The 24,357-nt window shown below is 44.7% G+C and overlaps 1 protein-coding gene across 2 annotated transcripts in view; it reads right to left on the reverse strand.

Moving 5' to 3' along the window:
• Positions 1-1,185: 1,185 nt before the first annotated feature.
• Positions 1,186-24,357, reverse strand: part of MYH9 (myosin heavy chain 9) — a 419,875-nt gene continuing 396,703 nt past the window's right edge. For both annotated transcript variants that reach the window (XM_029590410.1, XM_029590411.1), the window contains exons 39-41: positions 8,045-8,153; positions 6,450-6,622; positions 1,186-2,597 (exon numbers count right to left, since the gene is read on the reverse strand). In XM_029590410.1, coding sequence (XP_029446270.1) covers positions 2,483-2,597; positions 6,450-6,622; positions 8,045-8,153 — 397 coding nt within the window. In that variant the 3' untranslated portion in view covers positions 1,186-2,482. The remainder of the gene's footprint in view (positions 2,598-6,449; positions 6,623-8,044; positions 8,154-24,357) is intronic.

A 24,357-nucleotide genomic window follows, 5' to 3' on the forward strand; every position in this document is an offset into this window, starting at 1 on the left:
TTTAGAACATTTTCCACTATTTTTCCTGGCACTGAAAGGCTAACCAGTCTAGTTTCCCGGATCGCCCCTGGAGCCCTTTTTAAATATTGGGGTTACATTTGCAATCTTCAGGTACAATGGATGATTTTAATGATAGGTTACAAATTTTTACTAACAGGTCTGAAATTTCATTTTTGAGTTCCTTCAGAACTCTGGAGTATATACCATCCGGTCCAGGTGATTTACCACTCTTCAGTTTGTCAATCAGGTCTACCACATCTTCTAGGTTCACAGATTTGATTCAGTCCATCTGAATCATTACCCATGAAAACCTCCATTATGGGTACCTCCCCAACATCCTCTTCAGTAAATACCGAAGCAAAGAAATCATTTAATCTTTCTGCAATGGCCTTATCTTCTCTAAGTGCCCCTTTAACCCCTCAATCATCTAACGGTCCAACTGACTCCCTCACAGGCTTCCTGCTTCGGATATACTTTGAAAGGTTTTTACTGTGAGTTTTTGCCTCTACGGCCAACTTCTTTTCAAATTCTCTCTTAGCCTGTCTTATCAATGTCTTACATTTAACTTGCCAACGTTTATTCATTATCCTATTTTCTTCTGTTGGATCCTTCTTCCAATTTTTGAATGAAGATCTTTTGGCTAAAATAGCTTCTTTCACCTCCCCTTTTAATCATGCCAGTAATCGTTTTGCTTTCTTTCTACCTGCTTGTCCTAGGAGAATGTGAGCATGTTTTCCCTCTCACCATCCTCCAGCAAATAACTTCTCCATAACTTTAAAATATTTATAGCATGAGAGATTTCCTATACTAAACCTTTTGTTAAAACTGTTTGCTTCCACTTAACACAAGTCTACAGACTTTATATAGAAACTATTGCTGCTATGAGGGCTTATATTATTGTCCTAGTATTACAAAGTCATGTCACAAGCAGAGGGAGAAAAGGCAGGACTTCCACCACTGAAAACTGCACAACATACACAGAAATCCATTACTGTAATTACAAATGATATCTAAATGTACAGTTTCCTTCTAGCATTTTCTATCTAGCATTTATGGAGCATGAGACTTCTGATATGCTTGCAACACTGCAGTGCCACAATTAAATGTAGTACTTGCTAAATTAGTTTCAGAAAATAAATCTTTAGCAAAAGAGGTTTATAATAAAGCAGGACATCAACAGCAACAGTAGTTTGCAGCACATTATTAAACTTTATTTGCAAAGTAACAGTGGAACATTCTGTAAACCAAATGCTCCCTGTAGTGGTGATTGCTGCAGCACTCTAAGGCACTTTATAAACCACCCTTTCCCCCCCAAAGACAGCTGGCTAGGATTGGGAGCCACAGCTTTAGGCATACATTTTTTTAAATTTATTTTTTGTGCATAGAAAAGTTTCAACAGCATATACACACTTTTCAGAGTAGAGATACAGCCAGTAACCAGTGTATGCTATAAAAAACTATATATATATAACCGTGATCCTACAGAGAAAGGCAGTGGTAAAGATCTTTAAGATATATCTGTGAATATTAAAGCTATATTCTGGTGCAGTAAGGCTAGTCTCCAGTTATATATCACTATGGTTTATTTAGATTTCATCTTCTTTAGGTAAGGTACACGAATAAAATACATGAGGCTCATAATGTAAAAAAGTGTATTCTGAATTTACTGTGATATTTCTCATAGTTATGTGTCCCCAAAAGTCTTAAGCAGCTAACTTGAACCAGGACTAGTCATTTCTCAACCCATCCTCTCATTTCTAACTGCCAGACCTTTCCATCTTGTACTAAAACATTTAATCAGTATACAGTGAAAATGACATTGCACTTAATTTGATTTTATTTAATAAAAAAACACAAAACAAGATGGCTTTAATAAGCTCAAAACCTTATTTGGCAAACATGGCTATCTGTTCCTGAGAACCAATGCTTCTGCAATAAGGAGCACAGAGGTGCCAGAGATGGAGACAAATCACAGCAAATTATTCTAGGATCCCACAGCCCTGAAACAGATAAACTGTTTCTAACAGAAACTGGGAATAGAGAAAAAAAGCTATGGATTCACGATTGCCCAAAGCAGTTAACAGTTGTGCATTCAAAATATTGAAATTTGAGGAAAAGTATCTAAACGTTTAGAACCCCCTCCAATCCCTTCCCAAATATCAGTTCTCCAGCCGCAGCAGAAATGCGCACACATTCTTTAACATTTGGTTTCTTATAAGCCATTGAGTCACTAGAACAGATGTAGGAGCAGCAGTTTTGTTCTGCCAATGGAATAAATTGATTATAAAATGGAGATCGGAGGAACATGGGAATCCCTCATCTTGTTCTGCAAAGTGGGAACTGGGTTTTCAGGTGTGCTGTTCAGCTGAACAGGAAGGAAGCAGTTTCCATGGCAGGTTTCACTTTATCCTCTAAGGCTTCTCTGTTTAGTAGCTCTTGCCAAGTCACCTGCATTGGAGTAGGAGAGGGAGGACTGGAAGACTTATTCAGTAGCTTTGGCATCCCCAGCATCTGCTTTGCTGTCCACATCATCATCAGAGCCATCATCAGCACCCTTTCTGCCAATGCGGCGGGTGAACAGTGGCACATCTCCACGTCTAGAAGGGAATGAAAAAGGTACGGCAACTGGGATTAGAGCTAAATGTTATGCAGAACGAGGAAAGAATGCAGCAATTCCCAAACTGCCTTTTCAAGTAACAGAAAACTCTCCCCCCCCCTTCAATATACCAAAAGCCAAGAAACTAGAATTACACGTATCAAAGGGCTTCACATTTTCAAGAAAGAGGGAGAAGAGATACTCCCAATCTCTTAATCTCCTAGCCAGTCTCTTGTTCTCAATACCCCTCATGTCTCTCTCCCTGCCCCTACCCTTTCCCTACCAGTCTCAACATTAATCCCTCACTTAGTGCTCATGAGTCAATTCCCTTAACCTGTCTCAAACCTCCCACTCGTGTCCAATTTCAATATTCCCACTAGTCTCTGCATCCTCCATCGTGTCCCCACAAGTGTCTCTCAATCCTCCTGTCCCTGCCAATCTTACAATCTTCGCATCAGTCTCTCAGATACCCCAGCCTGCCCCCAATCTCTCAATCCATCCACTTTGTCCTCAGTCTCTCTCAATCCCCCATCATGCCTGTCTGTCCTCCCAGTGTTTCTTCACTCTGTTCTGACCAGTCTTTACACATCTCCCCAATCCTGTCCCAACGAGTCTCTCAATTCCCACAACCTATACTAACCAGTCTGTCCTTCCACTCTGTCCACACCAGTCCTATCAATCCCACCACCCTTTTCTCCTGTCTCTAGGCAACCCCAGCATAATATCCTTCACCTGTCACAAGAACAATGACAAAGGCTCAGCAGCCCCAACTCTTTCTACCCCCTCATGCTGCTTTACCATCCACCTAATTTCTCAACCTCTGGCCAGCACCAGTATGTTGTCCCCCCCACATTTTTTCCTCCTGCTTTGCCTCCTTGCCCTCCCCCCCACCCCCACCCCCACACTTCACTACTCTCTGCCCCGCACCAATATTTCTCAGCTCTCCATTTCCTACCCTTCTCACTCCCCCAATACCTTCTCTAATACATCACCCCTTCTGGCTCTCTCACTCCCACATCTCCTGTCTCTCAAATCCTTCTCCCAATCAACTTTTCTGGCTCTGTCTTAACCATCTACCCCCATCACACTTCTGAATCTCATCTTGCTTCTCCCCTCCCAACAAAACACAATCACTACTCTGGGCACTATTACTCTTCTCCCGTTTCACCACCTTCCTGTCCCCTCTTTACTACATCTGGTTTTCTGTCCTCGATTCATCACTAACTTGCTCTATGTCCCCCATAATTCCCCTACATAATGTAACCATTTCTGGCTGTCTTTCATATACACCCTTATCACCACACCCAGTTTCTTGCTCTTCCACCCCTCTCCCCACATACAAATCTCAACACTTCTGGCTTTCTTGCATCTTTCTACTGCCTTTCCCCCAGTTCTTTCAAACCCCTTCTACTCCCATCCCTGGTTCTCTTGTGCCCCCTCTACAACCCTCACTCCCATATGGCTCTCATCCAAACCCCTGTGCTGGTCTTCTTACTGTAAAGCTTACTCTATGCTTATGGCCAGGGACACAAGAACACTTAGACTCAGTAAAAGTATAATGTATTTTTATTAATCAATATAAGTGTTCTCGGGAGATGCTGGGTACTGGGTGTCCTTAGTCTTACAAACTGACCAGCATCTCCCTGCGTACAGGAAGTGACCCTTGTTTTATAGATAACATTCAAATACAGGACAAGGATAGAAGGTTCTAGAGATTTGCATGACTGCCCAAAGGATCATTTACATAAGTTGTAATGTCAAATGCATGATTAGATCATCCCTATCTCTGATTGGCTTCCCAGGATGTGTAGCCCATTTCCCATGGCTCTCTTTGTTCTGTTAAACTGTTACTGGACAAGACAATCAACACGTTTGTAACTATGTTGATTACAAACTCCTGCGAATAGTGCCTGAAGCTCCCCTGTGGTTTCTTCTTTGTGACCCTATGAATAGGCATCACCTGTCTGGTGCCAGCTTGCCTGCCTCTACAGATATCCAGGCACATTCTGTAAGTCATGCTCAGAAAGTCACTCAGTCCATTCAGCCTAGGCAGGCTAAAGAAAAGCAGAGGCTTCTGGGGGATTTCCTTCTCCATGTTGGTTTTCTGTTCAGGCATACTTCTCATTACTCCCTCTATTCCCTCCATTCTAATGCTTGGTTACCTCACAACTGCTGCAGAACAAATGGTCACTTAACCAAACCTCTGTACCCTTCTACTAATAATCAACAACCAATCACAAGGGAACACCCTGATATGTGGTAATGTGCGGCAGCTATGTGCGGGCAACCACTGTCACATTGAATACTTGCCATCTTTATTCTTCAAAATATTTATTTTATATTTTTTTGTATTTTTTGTTATTTATAGCTTCATGTGCCTTAAGTCTTATTCGAGCTATTCAATGTGACAATCACAGAGTGGTTGACCCGCACATAGCTGCTGCACATTACCACATATCAGGTTGCAGAACAAATAGTGGCATAAGGTGCTAGACAACAAATTTTCATTGCTGACTTAAGGGAGATGGGGGAGTAGATGACTCACCCCCGCCTTACCTATCAGCATTCAACCCCTCTAGCTCCAGGCAACAGGATTGAGGGGAAGTGGTGGAGCAGAGAGTTAACTGGATCTCATTAGTTATTCTGTTCTCCATATTCCAGCTCCTCCCCTCCTGTCCTCGACAGTGCTGCCCATGGGTACAGGAGGGGAAGAGTTGCATTTTGCACATGAATGTATAAAGATTTTTTTTATTACAATAGTTCATTTTCTACTAACAAAATGGATGCTTGCATTCTACAAATTGCAGGTCCTGAAGCTACATTTTATTTTTCAAGGATTAACTACCTCACACATGCAATCATTTGCAGATCTCAGGGTATTACACAAAATGTCCAATGTATGGGTATGAGAAAAGACAAGTTACTTTCTGCAAATATAAGGAAAGGAACCAATCTCAGGAGGGGGGGGGGGGGGCAAGAATAATGTTAAAGAGGCAAATCTCCTCCTCAAAACCTCCTACACAGCTTTGATTTTGTGCATCTAAAAATAATTCTGCAGTCTTTGCAGCAGGTATTTTCCCAGTAAAAAAAACATTTTATACAAGCAATACACTACTAACACTACACCCAAGCAATACGGCATTAGGGAGTTAAAGAGGTGCATCAGAAATGCTTCAATATTTTGTCTATATCTCTTTATTCAAAATACCCCATTCCCCAAACACTCTAGAGACACCTTGCAATATACAAATTCTTGAAGTAGTAACCAATACAAGGCTCCCAATTTGTTGTAGTTCTACAGCAATCAATGCCTCATAACTTCCCAGTTGCCAGTTCTGTTCCCCATCAACTGCTGCAGGTACTGGATGGCTTACTGTACAGCCTTGCAGGGAATAGAGCAAGGAGGCAGTAGTAGCAACCTTTTAGAGAGGGCAAGAGAGAAACGGCTTGAGGAAAGTAGCAAAGACAGGGGAAGGGGAAAGATGACAGACTAGGACAATGGAAGCAGGCAAAGGTAGGAGAGATGGAAAAGTTGGGGGAACTTAAAATATCCAAAGGTTGGAAAACCTTTTTAGAAAGACAGCTACTTTATGTATATTAAATGTAAACCGTGTACAGAATTTTCCAATGTTTGCTATTAAATATACTGCAGTACGACAGGGGCCTTGCCAATTCTGCAATTGTCAGTTTATAAACCATATTCAGAGGGATTTATGTTCAATAGAAAATGTTGCTCTTATGCCTCATGTTTTCCATTGTGATTATATTTAATTCATCTATTCTAAAAGGTTCTTTCCCATAACCTGCACACAATGTTACCAAAAAGTTTCCATATCTCCATCTCTCAGATTACCTGAGTTTGCTTTTGAGGGAGCTGACTTCGCGGTTCATGGCATCAGCAGTTTCAGTGACATCCTCCAGCTCTCGCTGCAATTTCCTACGTAATGCATTTGCTCGCTGGGCCTCTTCCTCAGCCTCCTCTACTTGACGTTTCAGCTGCTTCATACGCACATTAGACTTCTCAGCCTTAGAGAAACAGGGGGGAACCAGGGAGAAAAAGTAATACTCTAAACAGGAATGAAGTGGAAAGGATAGACCTGAAATGTAGTACTGTATCAGCCAGAATCAGTCAATGAAAATGCAGAACAGCCTTGAAAGTTTTGAAGTAGCACATTTTGCTCAAGGCTAATTTCCACAACTTGAATGAAAAAAATGCAAAAGCAAAAAGCTTTCTAAAAAAAAAAAAAAAAAAGAAAACCCACACAAAAAAACCCCACTAAGTATTTGTCAAATTCTTAAAATTTGGTACTTGAGCAAAAATCTTGCCTCAGATTTAAAGCTTGTTTTATTTTCCCCCTTCTCAATTTTTCAAAAGTGAAAGCCTTGAAATTAACTAGCTTGTCTAAAACTATGAAAACAATTACTTTGCAAGCTTTTCTGCTCAACAGATCTAGACCATTTGCATTCTGATGACAAGATGTGCTTTGTATGTGAATAAAACAATGCCAAGGTAGGCTGTAAAGCATGAGATCTAGCTCTTTCAACCATTCAGGGTGCGCATCACTACAATGTACAGTTGAATTCTGGAGTAGTTTTACAAGTCTCACCACAGACCCTAAATAGGCATCTTGTGTATTAGAATGTTTCATTACTTTATCTGGGGAAAATAAGAGGAAATAGTTTAAACTTGCTGTATTAGCTGATAGGGGAAAGGGATCTTGTACATTTAAGTGCTTGTGCCTCCTTGTTCCACACTGTCCTCTCTCCTCTTGCAGGTACTTTAGTTTTACTGTGAATTTTGTTTATGACTGAATTCAATGTGGTATACAAAAGAGGAAGCAAGTTTCATGTTACTGTAATGAATGAGAAAGCAGCAGAAATAGCTATTACCAATGCCTGTTAACAGCACCTGGCACATATTCAGCCATCAGCATGCCAGATGGACTACATCAGTATCTGGCAAGGAAACTATATACTCAAGTCAAAACTGCCAAAGATAAAAGCTTTCAATTTAATGATCAATTAGTTGTAGTGAAATTTCCATTATAAAAACTTAATTGTCACCTTTTATGAAATACTAACTTTTGCAGATCAAACCAGAGCCTGGATGGGCCATTTGCAAACATTACACTTTTTACATGACAGCTGTCAATACTTTGTATTTCATTGACATTACTTCCAATTTTTTTTTCTTCAACAAGGAGCTTTATGTTAAGCAATCTGTACCTTAACATAATATAAATTTAGAGAAGGACGAGAAAAATGACAAATGCTAAGGAAGAAAGGCATTTTTTTTTTTTGCACTACCTTAAAAACAAGATTTCTCCCCTCAGGCTGATTTAAGGATCTTTAGACAAAATGCAGAATGTCACTCCCACAATGAAGGCTTGAGCTTAGCCAAGGCCAAGACCCTTTTTCTTAAGAAAACTCCCAGTCCACAGCACCTACCTGATCCTTAAACTGTTCTGCATTGCGCCTCTCATCATCCACTTGCAGAAGAATGTCCTTCAGTTTTTTCTCTGTGCGGCGCACCTGCTTGCTGGCATTCTGGCGTTCTCTGCATAGAGAGGAATGAAGGATGAATAAAAATCAAGTTTATCCTCAAGACGGCTATCATGTTATGAATAAACCTGTCAAAGGAAGAACATGAACCACCAAGGAGAGTGATTCTGTGATGAAATAAATTTGAATAAATGTTTCATAAAAAGAACCACTTAGTCTAATAATGGTTGCGCAATTAAACAAGAGAGACAAGAAGTACAAAAGAAATTTAACCTTAATCACTAGGTCAGTCCAGACATGGTAACAGAACAATTTTTTCAGTATCATTCTTACTAATAGTGGTACATTGTTACACACCAGTATCCTTATGACAAAGCAATGGCATAGAAACTCAAATTCCCCTTCCTGTATCTTAACTGAATGAATTGAAGGGAACTAGAGTATCCCTCCTTGGGCTCTCTTTGAAGGGATATAGGTTTTTTTCTACATAGCCTAATAGCTCCTGAGAACAAGCTAACTATAGCCACTGACTTCCTGGGAAAGTCCTGGGCTGATCTAGCATGTATGATTAAAGAAAAGGAAATTAACAAGTTAGACAATTTCTTCATCCTGCTAGACCAGTTCAGGACTCTCCCAGGAAATACTCAAGCCCATCCTAATATCAGGCCGATACAGTACAGTGCACTCCGGAGCGCACTGTTAACCTGCCCTTGGACGCGCGTTTTCCCTTACCCCTTATTCAGTAAGGGGCGGAAAACGCGCATCCAACCCGCGGCACCTAATAGAGTCCTCAACATGCAAATGCATGTTGATGGCCCTATTAGGTATGGCCACGCGATACAGAAAGTAAAATGTGCAGCCAAGCCGCACATTCTACTTTAAGAAATTAGCGCCTACCCATGTGAGAGGGAAGAAGCCAGGGCCACCAGGAGAACATTTGCTCCAAACTACTACCTCCTTTGGCTTGCATCTTTATCTTGTAAAGCTTAGGGAAGGAACATTAAGGAAAACCAAGTGGCCTCCTTACAACTGTCCTTTGGAGCTACAGCTGAAAACTCTGCTCAAGAAGCTGGAGTCTGTTTCATAAGCATGAAGGTTCTCTAGCTTGCAGGTTCTGCAATAAATATGCTTAAGAATTGCCTACATGAGTCACCTGGACAAAGGTAATCTTGATGCTGTATCCCTAAGCGAGGCCCACTGAGCAAAAAACAAACTGCCTATTGGGCTTCCTAAGGCATTTGCTCTCTCAAAAGAGGAATGTCTTGGTAAAGATATTCAGCTTCTTAGAGGTTTGTAATTGCCTCAGATTTCTATAGATATCAAAGACAGCATGTCATACTAGCTAGGATCTCAGGCCTACAAGGCCTGTAATCTCAAAATAAGTCTGGCCAAACAGGCCACAATAAAAACTTTAGCTCAGTGAGGTCTGCTCAAGAGGCTTTAAATGAGTCCCACTAAGAGCACTAAATCAGGATAAGATCCCACTGGTGTAACACGGCCCAAAAAGGCAACATCCAGGTGAAACTGGAACCCATCTAGGTGGCAAGACCCCATGAATGTGACCTCTTAACTTGAAATTAAAACTAGTCCCTTATTACACCGTTTGAAAGGTCAAAAATGGAATGCTAACAGCCAGGAAAAACCCAAACAGAGCCCTACAACTAACTTAAAAGGACAGACTCCAAAACAAGTCAATTATGATGAATTCTCTTGTTCAGCATGGCAAGTGAAATTAACTTTTGAGGAACGTAAACAATGTCCTGATTTATCATCTCAAGGGAAAGCAGAATATTTTACTTCAGGCTCTCTCAAGATTGGAAGCTCTTACAACAGCAAAAATTGAACTTCAACAGGATGTGGTGGTGAAATCTGAAAAACTGTTCAGTTTGGAGAAGCTGTGAATTTTAATCAAAGTTTCCTCTGTTGATCCTAAGGCTTCATCTATTCAGACCACCTATGTTGCCTCAGTAAAGGATAATGTAGCGCTCTGCCATAAACTGGAAGATGTTGAAAATGTTAATTTGCATTTGAATTTTCCATGTGTGGAAAATCTCAGGAGCAGATTTATTTAAACGTTAGCCGAAATATTCTGTAAATTCCTGAAGCAGCATTGCCCCCTTCAGTTTCTGAATATTTGCCAACTTGAGGTGGAAAGAAATAAGGGCATGGGAAAGCTAGTAAGGATATGGAAAGAATTCTGGCTTCACTGAATAAAGCAACATTGTCAGTAATATTGTTGGAATCAGATCAGTATTTGTATTTTTAACATTTTTCCTTAAATGAGTTTGAGACAAGTTATATGAATTTCTCCAGATGTTGCAAGGGGAACAGGTTCAAAAGGACACATTTTTGAAGACTTAAAGTGCTTACTTTGGGTGCTGTTTTTTCTAGGGATGTGCATCTGACAAATGGAAATAGCAAATGTTGCTTACCTGTAACAGGTGTTCTCACAGGACAGCAGGATGATAGTCCTCACAGATGGGTGAACATCCCAGGATGGAGTCCTGTATGGAAAACTTTTCTGACACTGGCACACTGACTGACTGCACTGAGCATGCTCAGCCTGCAATTATCCCTGTGAACTACAGGTGTCTCCCTCAGTCTTGTCTTATAGCTAAAAGCGCAAGCGAAACTAAAGTAAAAGTAAAAACGTATGTAGACCCAACTCCACGGGGTGGCAGGTGGGTTTCGTGAGGACTAACATCCTGCTGTCCTGTGAGAACACCTTTTACAGGTAAGCAACACTTGCTTTCTCACAGGACAAGCAGGATGGTAGTCCTCACATATGGGTGAGTACCGAGCTGAGGATGCCCGAGAGTGCACCAAATGCATCCAAGACGCGCAAAAGGCGCAATGACGGGGGTGGAATTTGGAACGGAGGGCATCTTGAAACCCTTAACGGATTAGTGGAAGGATGTTGGGTAGTTAAACCAAAAAGAATAGGAGTAGATGGACTGGCCAAACATGGAGCATGCCGGCGAGTCGTATCTAAGCAATAATGGGCTGCGAAGGTATGGAGAGAACTCCAGGTTGCAGCCTGATAAATATGTACAAGCAGCAGCGGCCGAGGGGAAGCTATGGAGGTTGGGACGGACGGAACAGAGTGTGGTTACACACAGTGTTATAGTGAAATGACTGCTTGTTGGTAGGAAAAAGAGATACAGACTGTCAATTAGGAGGAATAGGTCTGTTTGCCCACTGGAACTCGCAGCTTGAAAGAGTTAGGTGGAATTCCTATGGAGTGTAATGCGATCTATATAGAATGCAAGTGCACTATTACTGTCCAAGGAATGGAAAAACCCTCTCACTTTGGTGAGAGAGTTGTTGGGAAAAATGGGCAGAGTATATTCTGAATAAGGTGAGATGCAACGTCTACCTTAAGGAGGATATGAAGTTGAATACGTAAAACCACTCTGTCATGGAGGAACTCAGGGTCGGATGAATATGTAACAAGATGTGTAACTCACTGACCCTGTTGGCAGAAGTGACTTTTATGAGGGAAAGAATTTCCCATGCCAAACTGTGAAATGAGAGGAATGGAAAGGCTCGAACGGAGAACGTATGAGACTTATAAGCACGAAATATAGGTTCCATTCCGTGACTAGTGAAAATAGAGGCGGCTTGATCAGTGGATAATCCATGGTACGCTGACTCAGAAGGGGTTTACCATTAATTGTGTATCCTCACTCTCAAACGATACACCAATTGGAACAGAGGTGTACCTATGTGGAGGATGTCTGGGGAGCAGAATCAGAGGGAGCAAGAGAAGAGAGTGGTGTAGAAGAAAGAAAAAGGGTAATACCCTTTTGTATGCGTCATGTGGTAAATCATGCCATTTTGAATAGTAGGATTTATGTGTGGAAGGTTTTGTGATGCTACCAATACCTGAGAACATCAGTGAGTCTACGATTTGTGACTAACTTATGAGAAGGCGAATTGGTTACTGGTGTGATAGATTGAGAAGTATGGGAAGCATACTGGTCTCGGCCAGGACGTGGGTCTGAGGAACAGTGAACCCTGTCCCGGTTCAGCATTAGAAGAGTGCTGGCTATGAGATACATCGAAAGACACATAAGAAGCCTTTGTTGCAGCAAAGGCGTTCATGGGAATGCATTGGAGACATGTGTAGGGAGTAGAATTTGTGCACCGTATGGTTCGAATTGGACGCAGAGGGCAAATTCGATTGACCTCAGTGCTAGAAGATTTTTCTCGCTACACATGTAGTCCGAGACCATTTGAGAGGATGGAAACCTATATGGAGAAGGTCTGCTAGTGCCTTCAGGAAGTGTCTTAGATAAGTGGCCTGAGGATGCATGGAGTGAGCAAGGGCCAAGGTAGAGCTGCGCAGCTTCCTTGCAGAGCAACTAAGAGGTTGTGCGTGCTTGTGTGTTGGAAAGAACATTGTCCCTATGCTGTCTGTATGCACAAAGATTTGTTGCAGAGGCAGTATTGGAAGGCATAAGGGTATAACTCATGGCTACAAGCTCCAGGAAGTTCATGTGAAACTGTGCCTGGAGTGGAATAGACACATTGGGTTGAGAAGATTTTAGGTCAAACTTTACAACCTTGAGTAAATGCAAGCATGAGCAGGATCAGACTAGGTTTTGGTTCTAGATCTGCAATATGGATGAGGGACGAAAGCAATTGAACAGCTTAGACCCACTGATAATGGAATTTCATTGAATCTAACCCATAGCAGTTTTGGATCTATGAGGAAAGTGCATAGTGAAAAAACCCCATGGCCTGACAATGAAGAATTGAGGGGCTTCTGGGGGAGTGTACTGGTAACCTTGGTACAAGGTGGGGTGGCTGCTCTGATATCCGGCCATGTGGGAGACCAGGAGGCGTCCAACTGGCGGGGCTGATGTAATCTGGATATCATGTAACCTCCCACGGGAGTGTGAGCAGTAAAGTCTTACCCACATTTCTGTGTGCTGTACAAGGAGACATTGAGACCTGTCAGGCTTCGAGGTGGACTTGCACTTGAGGCAGTGTTTGCTGGATCTTGTGTTTAGCAGATCAGCGAATGCATCTGGAACTTTGGTTCTGAATTAGGAACCAGAAGCCAGAGTATTAATCAGTACAGAGCCCTGTTGCTGAAAATGGGAGGATGCCCTGATATAATCCCAAAGAATGATAGAGAGGTTCTCTTGGTATTGTGGCTGACATAGCTGGCAATAGCGATGTGTGACACTAATACGGTTCTTGGAAGGTAGATGACCTAGAACTTTTCGAACCATGTGGCCCAAATTAGAGAACACATCTCAATGGGAATGCCGCAGAAGCGGGTACTTACCATCCGACATGGATCGCTGAAGGACGAGCCGGTGAAGATTGCTGGCTCCGTGGATTTCAGGAGTCAGAGGGGTAGCCTGTCAGATGTAGACATCCGTCTCAACTCTGATGCCTGGTATGGTGGCGCAGGTATAGAGGAGACAGGCTGGGCATGGCTGGCGCTACCACAGTAATTTGTGGAGGGCCACAATACCGCACCGATGTCTGTGGGGCATGCTTCGGGAACAGGGGAGCCATCTTTGGCTCGTGAACCTGGCCCTCGTCGCAGCGGCTCGATGTGTCGTGACGCCAGTGCAGAATTCTTCAGAACTCGTTTCGGTGTTTCTGGAGCACCAAGGACTGCCAGCACTGTGCGGAACAGTGGCGGTGGCAGTGGTGATGTTGCTCGGCCCGGGCATTCTCCAGCACAGAGGAGGATAGCACCGATGTGCTGGATGGAGTCTGTGGCAGACGGTCACCGTGTCTGTGACACTGAGTGCCACGGTGCTCGGCCTGGTCCTTCCCCAGCGCCAAGGTGGATGCCCTCGCTGTCTTGGATGGCGAATGATGACGGACTGTCAGCATGCCTGCACGGCTCCTGGCACTATGTAGTGTCGTAGGCTAATATGGGGCTTTAATAAGATCCCAAAGCATGGAGCATTGTGTTTAGGCGAGGGCATTACGTGGAGGTGCTATGCTGGTATTGACGGTGTCTATGGCAGCCGAAGCGGCCTCGAGGGTATCATCAAAAATCTATATGAAAAAATGTCGATGACCTGGGCAGAGCAACATTGACAATGACGGAAGCACTGATGGCATCGGTGTAGGTATCTATGGAAACGATGTGGCATCGAATAATCGAAAAAACATCGTTAGCATTTGAAAAATGATACCAGCATCGATGGAGTCGATGACCGCATCGATAGGAATGTCGAAGACACTGATGGAGGATGTTAGTCCTCACATAAGGGTGACATCAGATGGAGCCCTGTCATGGAACACTTGTCAAAGTTTCTAGAACTGACTGGCACACTGAGCATGCCCAGCATGCCACTAACCCTGCAGCCAGCAGGGGTCCCCTTACAGTCTCGCTTGTAGCAAAAGTACGAGCGAAAAATAAAATAAAACATAAGCGAACCCAACTCCATGGGGTGGCAGGCGGGTTTCATGAGAACTAACATCCTGCTGTCCTGAGAGAACACCCGTTACAGGTAAGCAACTCTGCTTTCTCCCAGGATGGTAGTCCTCACATATGGGTGAATAGCAAGCTACAGGCTGAGTCATACGTATGAGGCCAAGCATCATAAACATGTGCAACAGGCACAACTAGGGTGCTGTTGGCAAGGGTGAGGCAGCCTGAAATTCACAGCAAGTTGATGTAGGACGAGTTGGATTTCTATACTGGAAACAAATTTCTGAGGACAGACTGGCCAAAGACAGAATCCTGTTGCCCAGCCTTGCCCAGGCAGTATTGAGTTGCGAAGGTATGGAGAGAGCTCCATGTCGCAGCCCTGCAGATGTCAGCAATCGCTACTGAATGGTAGTGAGCTAAGGATGTTGCCATTGCTCTGAGTGTGCCTTCACTCATCGCTGTAGTGGAATGTCTGCTTACTGGTACCAGAATGCGATGCAGACTGCTAACTAGTTTGACAGTGTTTGCTTGCCCACCGCATTCCCAAGTTTGTTATCATCAAAAGAGAGAGTTGGGTGGACTTCCTGTAGGCTGTAATGTGGTCTAAGTAAAACACAAGAGCACACTTACAATCCAAAGTGTGGAGAGCTCGCTCACCTGGGTGTGCGTGAGGTCTTGGAAAGAAAGTGGGCAAGACTATGGACTTATTTAAATGAAGTCAGTTACCACCTTAGGAAGGTATTTAGGGTGAGTGCAGAGAACCACCCGGTCATGTATAGTGTGAGTAGGTCACAAGGGCCTGTAACTCACTTACCCTGCAAGCAGACGTGATGGCTTCTAGGAAAAGTACTTTCCATGTAAGGTATCAGTTCGCAGGAATGCAAGGGCTCAAAAGGAGTGTGCATGAGCCGTGCAAGTACCACATTGAGGTCCCATGCCTCAACAGATGGCTGTAGAGGAGGCTTAAGCTGTACTAAGCCTCTCTTGAAGCAACTCACCAGGGGTTGAGCATTATCAGGGCATCCCCTATTTCTTGCTGGTAAGCAGAGATGGCACTAAGGTTCACTCATAGATGTCTGGAGACCAGATTCCGAGAGGTGCCAGAGATAATCTATCAGACTCGATGTGGGGCAAGAAAAAGGGTCCAAGCCCTTGTGTGCACTACAAGGTAAATCTCTTCCATTTAGAGTGATAGGATTTCCGCGTGGAAGCCTTCCGTGAAGCTACTAGGGCTTGAGATACTACAACCACTCAACCTTTCAAGTGAAGTATCAGCCTTTCAACATCCAGGCCATCAGAGAGAGGGCCTGCAGGTTCAGGTGGCGTAACTTGCCGTGATTTTGTGTTATGAGGTTGGGAGACGTGCCCAGGTGAATGGGGTCCTGGACATAAAGGTTGTGAAGTATGGGAAACCAAATTTGGCGTGGCCAGTACGGGGCTATGAGAATCATTAAGCCCCGGTCCTGTTGTAGCTTCACGAGAGTCTTGCTTATTAACGGAATCGGAGGATACGCATAAAGCAGGCCTTTGTTCCATTGACAGGCAAAGGCATCCCTGGCTGGTGCATGCTGGTCCCTGTGCAGGGAGCAGAAGTTTTCCACTTTGTGGTTCTGACTGGATGCAAAAAGGTCGATAGTCGGATGACCCCACCGGTGGAAGATTTTGCTTGCAACCGAGGGATCCAGAGACCTTTCGTGGTGCTGGAAACGTCGGCTGAGGCAGTTCGCCAGTGCATTCTGTGTGCCCGCTAGATAAGTGGCTTGCAGTAGTATTGAGTGCGACAGGGCCCAGGCCCAAACCTGCGCCACCTCCTGGCAAAGCAGATAAGAGCCTGTGCCCCCCTGTATGTTCAGGTACCACATTGCAAATTTGTTGTGTGTTTGAATCAGGACAACTTTGTTGGAGAGGTAATCCTGAAATGCATAAAGAGCGTACCGCATCGCTCGAAGCTCTAGAAAGTTGATTTGATGGGTCGCTTCGGCTTTTGTCCAAGTCCCTTGAGTTTGAAGGTCTTGGACGTGGGCTCCCCAACCTAGGTTGGAGGCGTCCATAGTTAAGGTCACCTGAGGAGCTGATTGCTAGAAAGGAAGACCCACTTATAAGTTGGCTGTGTGTGTCCACCAGGCAAGGGACAGATGAAGCTGGCTGGTTATGTGTACCATGGACGACAGCGGCTGAGTAGTTTGTCGCCACTGGACTTTCAGAGTCCATTGGGTCACTCTCATGGCAAGATGTGCCATAGGGTGATATGGACTGTTGATGCCATGTGGCCGAGCAACCTTAGTAGCTAGCCAGCTGAGGCTCTTTTTCGATGGCGGATAAAGCTGGCAAAGTTGGACAGCGAAATCGCACAGTCGCTGGGTAAGAATGCTCTGGACAGTGTCATATCTAGGTCTGCTCCTATAAAGGAAAGGAGATGAGATGGTGTCAATTGGGATTTGGGGTAATTTATTAGAAATCTCAATGAGTTTAGAAGCCTTATGGTGAGACTGAAGAGAGTTGAGGGCTCCTTGTTTTGACTGGCTTTTTATGAGCCAGTTGTCCAGGTATGGAAAAACGTATTCCCCTCTGCTGTGTAACACTGCAGCCATGACTGCCAGGCACTTCTCAAAGACTTGAAGCGCCGAGGCTAGGTTGAATGACTTTGTATTGATAGTGACTGCAGATATTTGAAATGAGGATAGGAGATTGCAATATGGGTGTATGCGTCTTGAAGGTTCAGAGAGCAGAGCCAATCCCCTTGAAGTAGAGGAAGCATGGTGCCCAGGGATACCATCCTGAACCACTCCTTGCGAAGAAATTATTCAACTGAGGTCTAGAATAGGCCGGAGGTTGCTGGTCTTTCTTGGGATTAGGAAATATCTGGAGTAGAACCCTTGTCCCTGCTGATTCGGTGGAACTGGTTCCACAGCTCTGACGGATAGAAGGGTTGAGAGTTCTGACTTGAGTTTTCCTGTTTGGTCATTCCAACTCCAGGATGGACTGGGTAGGAAGTCAAGGGGTATTTTTGAAAAATTTAGATGGTAACCGTGGGTTACGATGGACAGTACCCACTGGTCCGTGGTGATAGGATGTCTTTTTGTTGCAAAGTGGCACAGGCAGCTCCCACTGGAATATGGCTGCTGCTCTCTGGAAAAAGAGTCAATATCCAGACACGGGGCCAGATTGTGGAGCTGGCTGTGGTCCAGATGTTCTAGTTTGGCGTGCATGTCTCCTCTGAGGTGCCCGAGCCGGTTATGCACGGGACGCAGGAGGGTAATATCTGCATGGCCTGTAGAATTGTTTCTTGGGTTCTCTACTCTTGACCCTGCAGGTTGTAGAGGGAACATCTGGGGAGACAGCCGACAACTGGCACAGGGTCTCATGATGGTCCTTTAACTGGGCCATGGAGTCCTGGATCTTATCCCCAAACAGGTTGTCTCCGGTACAGTGTAGATCTGCCAGTTTGTCTTGCACTTCCGGGCATAGGTCTGAGGCCTTAAGCCAGGCCCAGCGTCTAGCACTGATGCCCACTGCTGAGACTCTGGATGCTGTTTCAAAAGAATCGTAGGCAGCTCTGACTTCGTGTTTGCCTGCTTCTAATCCTTTTTGAAGGATGGAGGACAAGGCTTCTTATTACTGTGGTAGTGTCTTTGCAATCTCCTGGACTTGTTTCCAGAGATTTCTATTATATTGGGTTATATATAGTTGATATGCTGCAATTGGCAATATCAACATGGACCCTTGGAAAATTCTTCGTCCCAAACGCATCCAATGTTTTCTGTTCCTACCAGGAGGAGCAGAGGAATGTGGACACGATCATTTAGCTTTTTTCTGAGCTGATTCCATGACTACAGAATGGTGGGGCAGCTGACTTTTTGAAAACCTGGGGCTTGTTGAACCATGTAGGTAGCATCTGTCTTTATTGACTGGTGGCACCGTACCTGGATGTTCCCACAGGCGGTGCATGAGGTCCAAAAGAACTTCATGTACCGGTATTGCCATTATTTTAATTTGGAGCATCTACAAATTGTAAGACCTCCAACATTTTATGGCAAGCATTTTCCTCCGTGACCAGTGTAAAAGGTATAGTCTCAGACATCTGACAAAACTGGCAAAGGAGAGGTCTTCTGGAGGAGATCTTTGCCTTTCCTCCGGCGAAGGCTCTGAGAGCAAATCCTCAGACGTCCGTGATGAATCATCTGAGGATGCATCGTCCATGGATTATAAGGATTTACTTCTTCGCTTGGTGGAGCTCTCAAAGGAAGCATGCCAAAGCCGAGAGGGCGGGAAGGCACCAATAGAATCGGCATGTTTGGGTACCGGTAGTCCCGATGGCCCTGGTATGGGCTCCGGCATAGACTGTTCCCGTGGAGGGACATGGCCGGGAATCTATCCTTCCTCCTCCGAGGAACCTGGTATTGAAATCGGGACCTGCGGAGGCCTCAATGGATGACTGTGCCAGCGTGTCCGGTGGCAAAGAAGTTGATAAGGCACCGATGAGCATATCTATGTGCTCTAGGAACGGTGCCATCAAGGAAGCCGGTTCCGGGGCTGGTAAGGGGACGGGGAGGTGCTGGCAGTGACTGGAAGCCTTGTAAGGCTTTCAGTACTGCCTCTTGGACCATGCAGTCCAATTCCTCCCGGGAAGCCGGCATGGGTGGAACGGCGAGGCAGGGTAGGTATCACCGGAGCCTCCACGGGGACCCATGGAGGTTTGGTGCCCGGCAAAGATATCGGTGGGGAACACCTAGGGGGCTCCTTTTCACAGGCGGCTCGATGGAACTCTATGCCACTGCGGTGTCTGTGCCAGCACTGGTCGGGGATGCCCAGTGCTTTCCTCTATGCTCGGTCCGGTCTTTCCCTGGCATTGAGAACGCCGCCGCCGATGTCCTCAATGGAGTATGACGGACGGTCACCCAGGCCACTGTACTCCTGGCGAACCATCTCAGAGGTAGAGGGACCCTCCATGGTCGGTGGTGCTTGAACTGGCATCGATGGAGCAGTATTGTTTTGAAGCAAACTGCTCCATTTTGTCCAGGTGAGCGTGACGGCCTTTGGGGATAATTTGTGCACAACTGGGGCATCGACTGACATCGTGCGAGGGGCCTAAGCATAAAACAAACATTATGCGGGTCAGTTATGGACTTAGTCCTCTTGACACTCAGGGCATTTCCTAAAACCATTGCCATGTTAAAATTTGGTTGGCGTGCGGATGGTGACCGGGCACCGAAGCGGTAAGCCACCAGGAACAGACCACAAGTTACGGAAAAAACACCGAGCATCGGAGGGAATGGAGCATGGTGGGGGACCCCGGTGAGGGATTTTTTTGAGAAGATAAGCTTCAAAGTTCTGTGAGGAAAGTTGAGAAATTTCTGGGAGCTCCTAAACCGCAAGGCAACTGCTGCACGGAAAAAAAAAAAAGACTGAAGGGGGACCCCTGCTGGCTGCAGGGTTAGTGTCATGCTGGGCATGCTCAGTGTGCCAGTCAAAGTTCTAGAAACTTTGACAAAAGTGTTCCGTGACAGGGCTCCATCTGATGTCACCCATATTGTGAGGACCTACAATCCTCCTTGTCCTGGGTAAAAACTTGTGTCAAAGTTTCTAGAACTTTGACCAGATGCACTAGGAATGCCCAGCATGACCTATATTGTGTGTCCACACAGGGTCCCTCTCCGTTCTCGTAAGAGAATTATAATTAAAAATAAAAAAAATAAGTGAAATCCAACTTCATGGGGTGGTGGGTGATTTCATGAGGACCAACATCCTGTTGTCTGCACAGAACACCAGTTACTGGTAAGCAACGCTGGTTTCTCAGAGGACAAGCAGTATGGTAGTCCTCACATGGGTGAACCCCTAGCTACAGGCTGTTCCCCAACACAAAAGGGGGCCAGACACCCAACCAGGCGCCAATGGGCACAACATTGCTATTGGTACAGATGGGGAGACTGCCTGAACCCAAACAATGGGCCCTAAACGGGAAAAATTGGGTTCTACACCTCAAACAGGTTCCGAAGGACAGACTGACTGAACCTGTCGCACTGGCCATCCCTATCCAGACAATGTGATGTGAATATGTCGAAAGAACTCCACCTTTCAGCCTTGCAGACCTCCACAGAAATTGCTCACGAGTGGGCCAGACGCTGCCCATGGCAGACAGAATGAGCCTTGACATGACTCCCAAGATGTAGTCCCTCCTGGGCAATTACAGGAGGAAATGCAATCTGCTAGTCAATTGGATAGTCTGTTTGGCAAAGGCAGCACCCAATGTATTCCTATGAAAAGAAAAAGTTTATAGGCTTCTGTCCACTCCAGATAGAAGGCTAAGGCTCGCTTGCAGTCCAAACTATTCAGTGCTAGTTTGCCTTGGTGTGATTGGGGCCTGGGAAAATGTTGGCAGGACGATGGATTGGTTAAGATGAAAGTGGCACCAACTTAGGCAGGAAGTTAAGGTGCGTATGCAAGACCACCTTGTCATGATAAAACAGTGTAAGGTGGATAAGTCAATAAGGCCTGGAGTTTGACCCTGCACACTGATGTGACCGCCACCAAAAACATGACTTTCCAGGTTAGCTACTTCAGGTCAAAGGTGCACAGAGGCTCAAAAGGAGCTTTCATCAGCTTAGCTACCACCTTAAGAGGAGACTTCAACTGAAGCAGACCCCACATGAATCATACAACTGTAGGCTATACAGAGATGGGTGTACCATCTACACCTTGGTGGTATGTACCAATTGCACTTTGAGGAACTCTGACAGAGTTGGTCTTTAAGCCAGCTTCCGAAGTAATCAAGAAGTTTTGGTGGGGCAGGAGAACAGAAATAGGACCTTCTGTTCAACCACACGGAAAACCTCCTCCACTTCAGTCCATAGGACTTTAGTGGAAGGCTTTCTATAAGCCACCAGGACCAGAAAGACATCCTCTGAAAGATCAAGCGGCTACAGGATTAACCTCTCAACATCCAGGCTGTGAGTGACAGGGCCTGAAAGTTGGGATACCATAACTTGCCTTGATCTTGCATGAGGAGACCTGGGGAAGTCCCAGACTGAACGGTCTCCAGATTGACATGTTAAAGTGTCCCATAAGAGTGGAAACCAGACCAGTCTCGGCCAATGAGGGAATATGAGGATCATGATGGGAGAGCACCAACCAGGTGCAGCAGGAAAGGATCCTGTAGCAAGGACCTGCTCTCCAGGTAATGCAACCAGGTGCAGCAGGAAAGAATCCTGTAGCAAGGACCTGCTCGCCAGGTGATGCATTGTCCTTTTGCACTGAGGATATCTCCAAGGCCTACTGCCCAGGAGGGAAGGGTTAGGTCGGCCGTCATAGTTGGTGATTCGATTAGGAGGAATATAGATAGCTGGGTGGCTGGTGGGTGTGAGGATCGCCTGGTAACATGCCTACCTGGTGCGAAGGTGGCGGACCTCACGCGTCACCTAGATAGGATTTTAGACAGTGCTGGGGAGAAGCCAGCTGTCGTGGTACATGTGGGCACCAACGACATAGGAAAATGTGGGAGGGAGGTTCTGGAAGCCAAATTTAGGCTCTTGGGTAGAAATCTTAAATCCAGAACCTCCAGGGTAGCATTCTCTGAAATGCTCCCTGTTCCACGCGCAGATCAGAGGCAGGCAGAGCTCCGGAGTCTCAATGCGTGGATGAGACGATGGTGCAAGGAAGAGAGATTCAGTTTTGTTAGGACCTGGGGAACGTCTCTTCCGAAGGGATGGGCTCCACCTTAACCAGGGTGGAACCAGACTGCTGGCGCTAACCTTTAAAAAGGAGATAGAGGATAACCAATGGGACAGTGCTATACCGGGGTACAAATTATATCGCAATGACAGAGAGGAGCACCTGGGAGGAGGTGTGACGCTTTATGTCCGGGATGGCATAGAGTCCAACAGGATAAACATCCTGCATGAGACTAAATACAAAATTGAATCTTTAGGGGTAGAAATCCCTTGTGTCGGGGAAGACTATAGTGATAGGGGTATACTACCGTCCACCTGGTCAAGATAGTGAGACGGACAGTGAAATGCTAAGAGAAATTAAGGAAGCTAACCAAATTGGTAGTGCAGTAATAATGGGAGACTTCAATTACCAAAAAATCCCAGCGTGCAAGAAACAGGTAACCAAGTCCATCAGCAAACTCATAGTCAATTTTTTATTGAGATAATGTTTTTAAACAATCATTTTTTTTTATTTGATTGATGTGCAAGACGTCTCTGCTTCATGTTTCAGACTTCAATTACCCCAATATTGACTGGGTAAATGTATCATCGGGACACGCTAGAGAGATAACGTTCCTGGATGGAATAAATGATAGCTTTATGGAGCAATTGGTTCAGGAACCAACGAGAGAGGGAGCAATTTTAGATCTAATTCTCAGTGGAGCACAGGACTTGGTGAGAGAGGTAACAGTAGTGGGGCTGCTTGGCAATAGTGATAATATGATCAAATTTGATTTAATGATTGAAGAGGAACAGTGTGCAAATCCAAGGCTCTCGTGCTAAATTTTCAAAAGGGAAACTTTGATAAAATGAGAAAAATTGTTAGAAAAAACTGAAAGGAGCAGCTGCAAAAGTAAAAAATGTCCAAGAGGCGTGGTCATTGTTAAATACCATTCTAGAAGCACAGTCTAGATGTATTCCATACATTAAGAAAGGTGGAAAGGCGGCAAAACGATTACCGGCATGGTTAAAAGGGGAGGTGAAAGAAGCTATTTTAGCCAAAAGATCTTCATTCAAAAATTGGAAGAAGGAACCAACAGAAGAAAATAGGATAAAGCATAAACGTTGGCAAGTTAAAATGTAAGACATTGATAAGACAGGCTAAGAGATAATTTGAAAAGAAGTTGGCTGTAGAGGCAAAAACTCACAGTAAAAACTTTTTAAAATATATCCGAAGCAGAAAGCCTGTGAGGCAGTCAGTTGGACCGTTAGATGATTGAGGGGTTAAAGGGGCACTTAGAGAAGATAAGGCCATCACGAAAAGATTAAATGATTTCTTTGCTTCGGTGTTTACTGAAGAGGATGTTGGGGAGGTACACGTAATGGATTATGTTTTCATGGGTAATGATTCAGATGGACTGAATCAAATCACGGTGAACCTAGAAGATGTGGTAGGCCTGATTGACAAACTGAAGAGTAGTAAATCACCTGGACCGGATGGTATACACCCCAGGGTTCTGAAGGAACTAAAAAATAAAATTTCAGACCTATTAGTAAAAATTGGTAACCTATCATTAAAATCATCCATTGTACCTGAAGACTGGAGGATAGCAAATGTAACCCCAATATTTAAAAAGGGCTCCAGGGGCGATCCTGGAAACTACAGACCGGTTAGCCTGACTTCAGTGCCAGGAAAAATAGTGGAAAGTGTTCTAAACATCAAAATCACAGAACATATAGAAAGACATGGTTTAATGGAACAAAGTCAGCATGGCTTTACCCAGGGCAAGTCTTGCCTCACAAATCTGTCACTTTTTTGAAGGAGTTAATAAACATGTGGATAAAGGTGAACCGGTAGATGTAGTATACTTGGATTTTCAGAAGGCGTTTGACAAAGTTCCTCATGAGAGGCTTCTAGGAAAAGTAAAAAGTCATGGGATAGGTGGTGATGTCCTTTTGTGGATTGCAAACTGGCTAAAAGACAGGAAACAGTAGGATTAAATGGACAATTTTCTCAGTGGAAAGGAGTGGGCAGTGGAGTGCCTCAGGGATCTGTATTGGGACCCTTACTTTTCAATATATTTATAAATGATCTGGAAAGAAATACGACAAGTAAGAATCAAATTTGCAGATGACAAAATTGTTCAGAGTAGTCAAATCACAAGCAGATTGTGATAAATTGCAGGAAGACCTTGTGAGACTGGAAA

Source organism: Rhinatrema bivittatum, chromosome 2 (genome assembly GCF_901001135.1).
Source record: "Rhinatrema bivittatum chromosome 2, aRhiBiv1.1, whole genome shotgun sequence".
Classification (NCBI taxonomy): Eukaryota; Metazoa; Chordata; class Amphibia; order Gymnophiona; family Rhinatrematidae; genus Rhinatrema; species Rhinatrema bivittatum.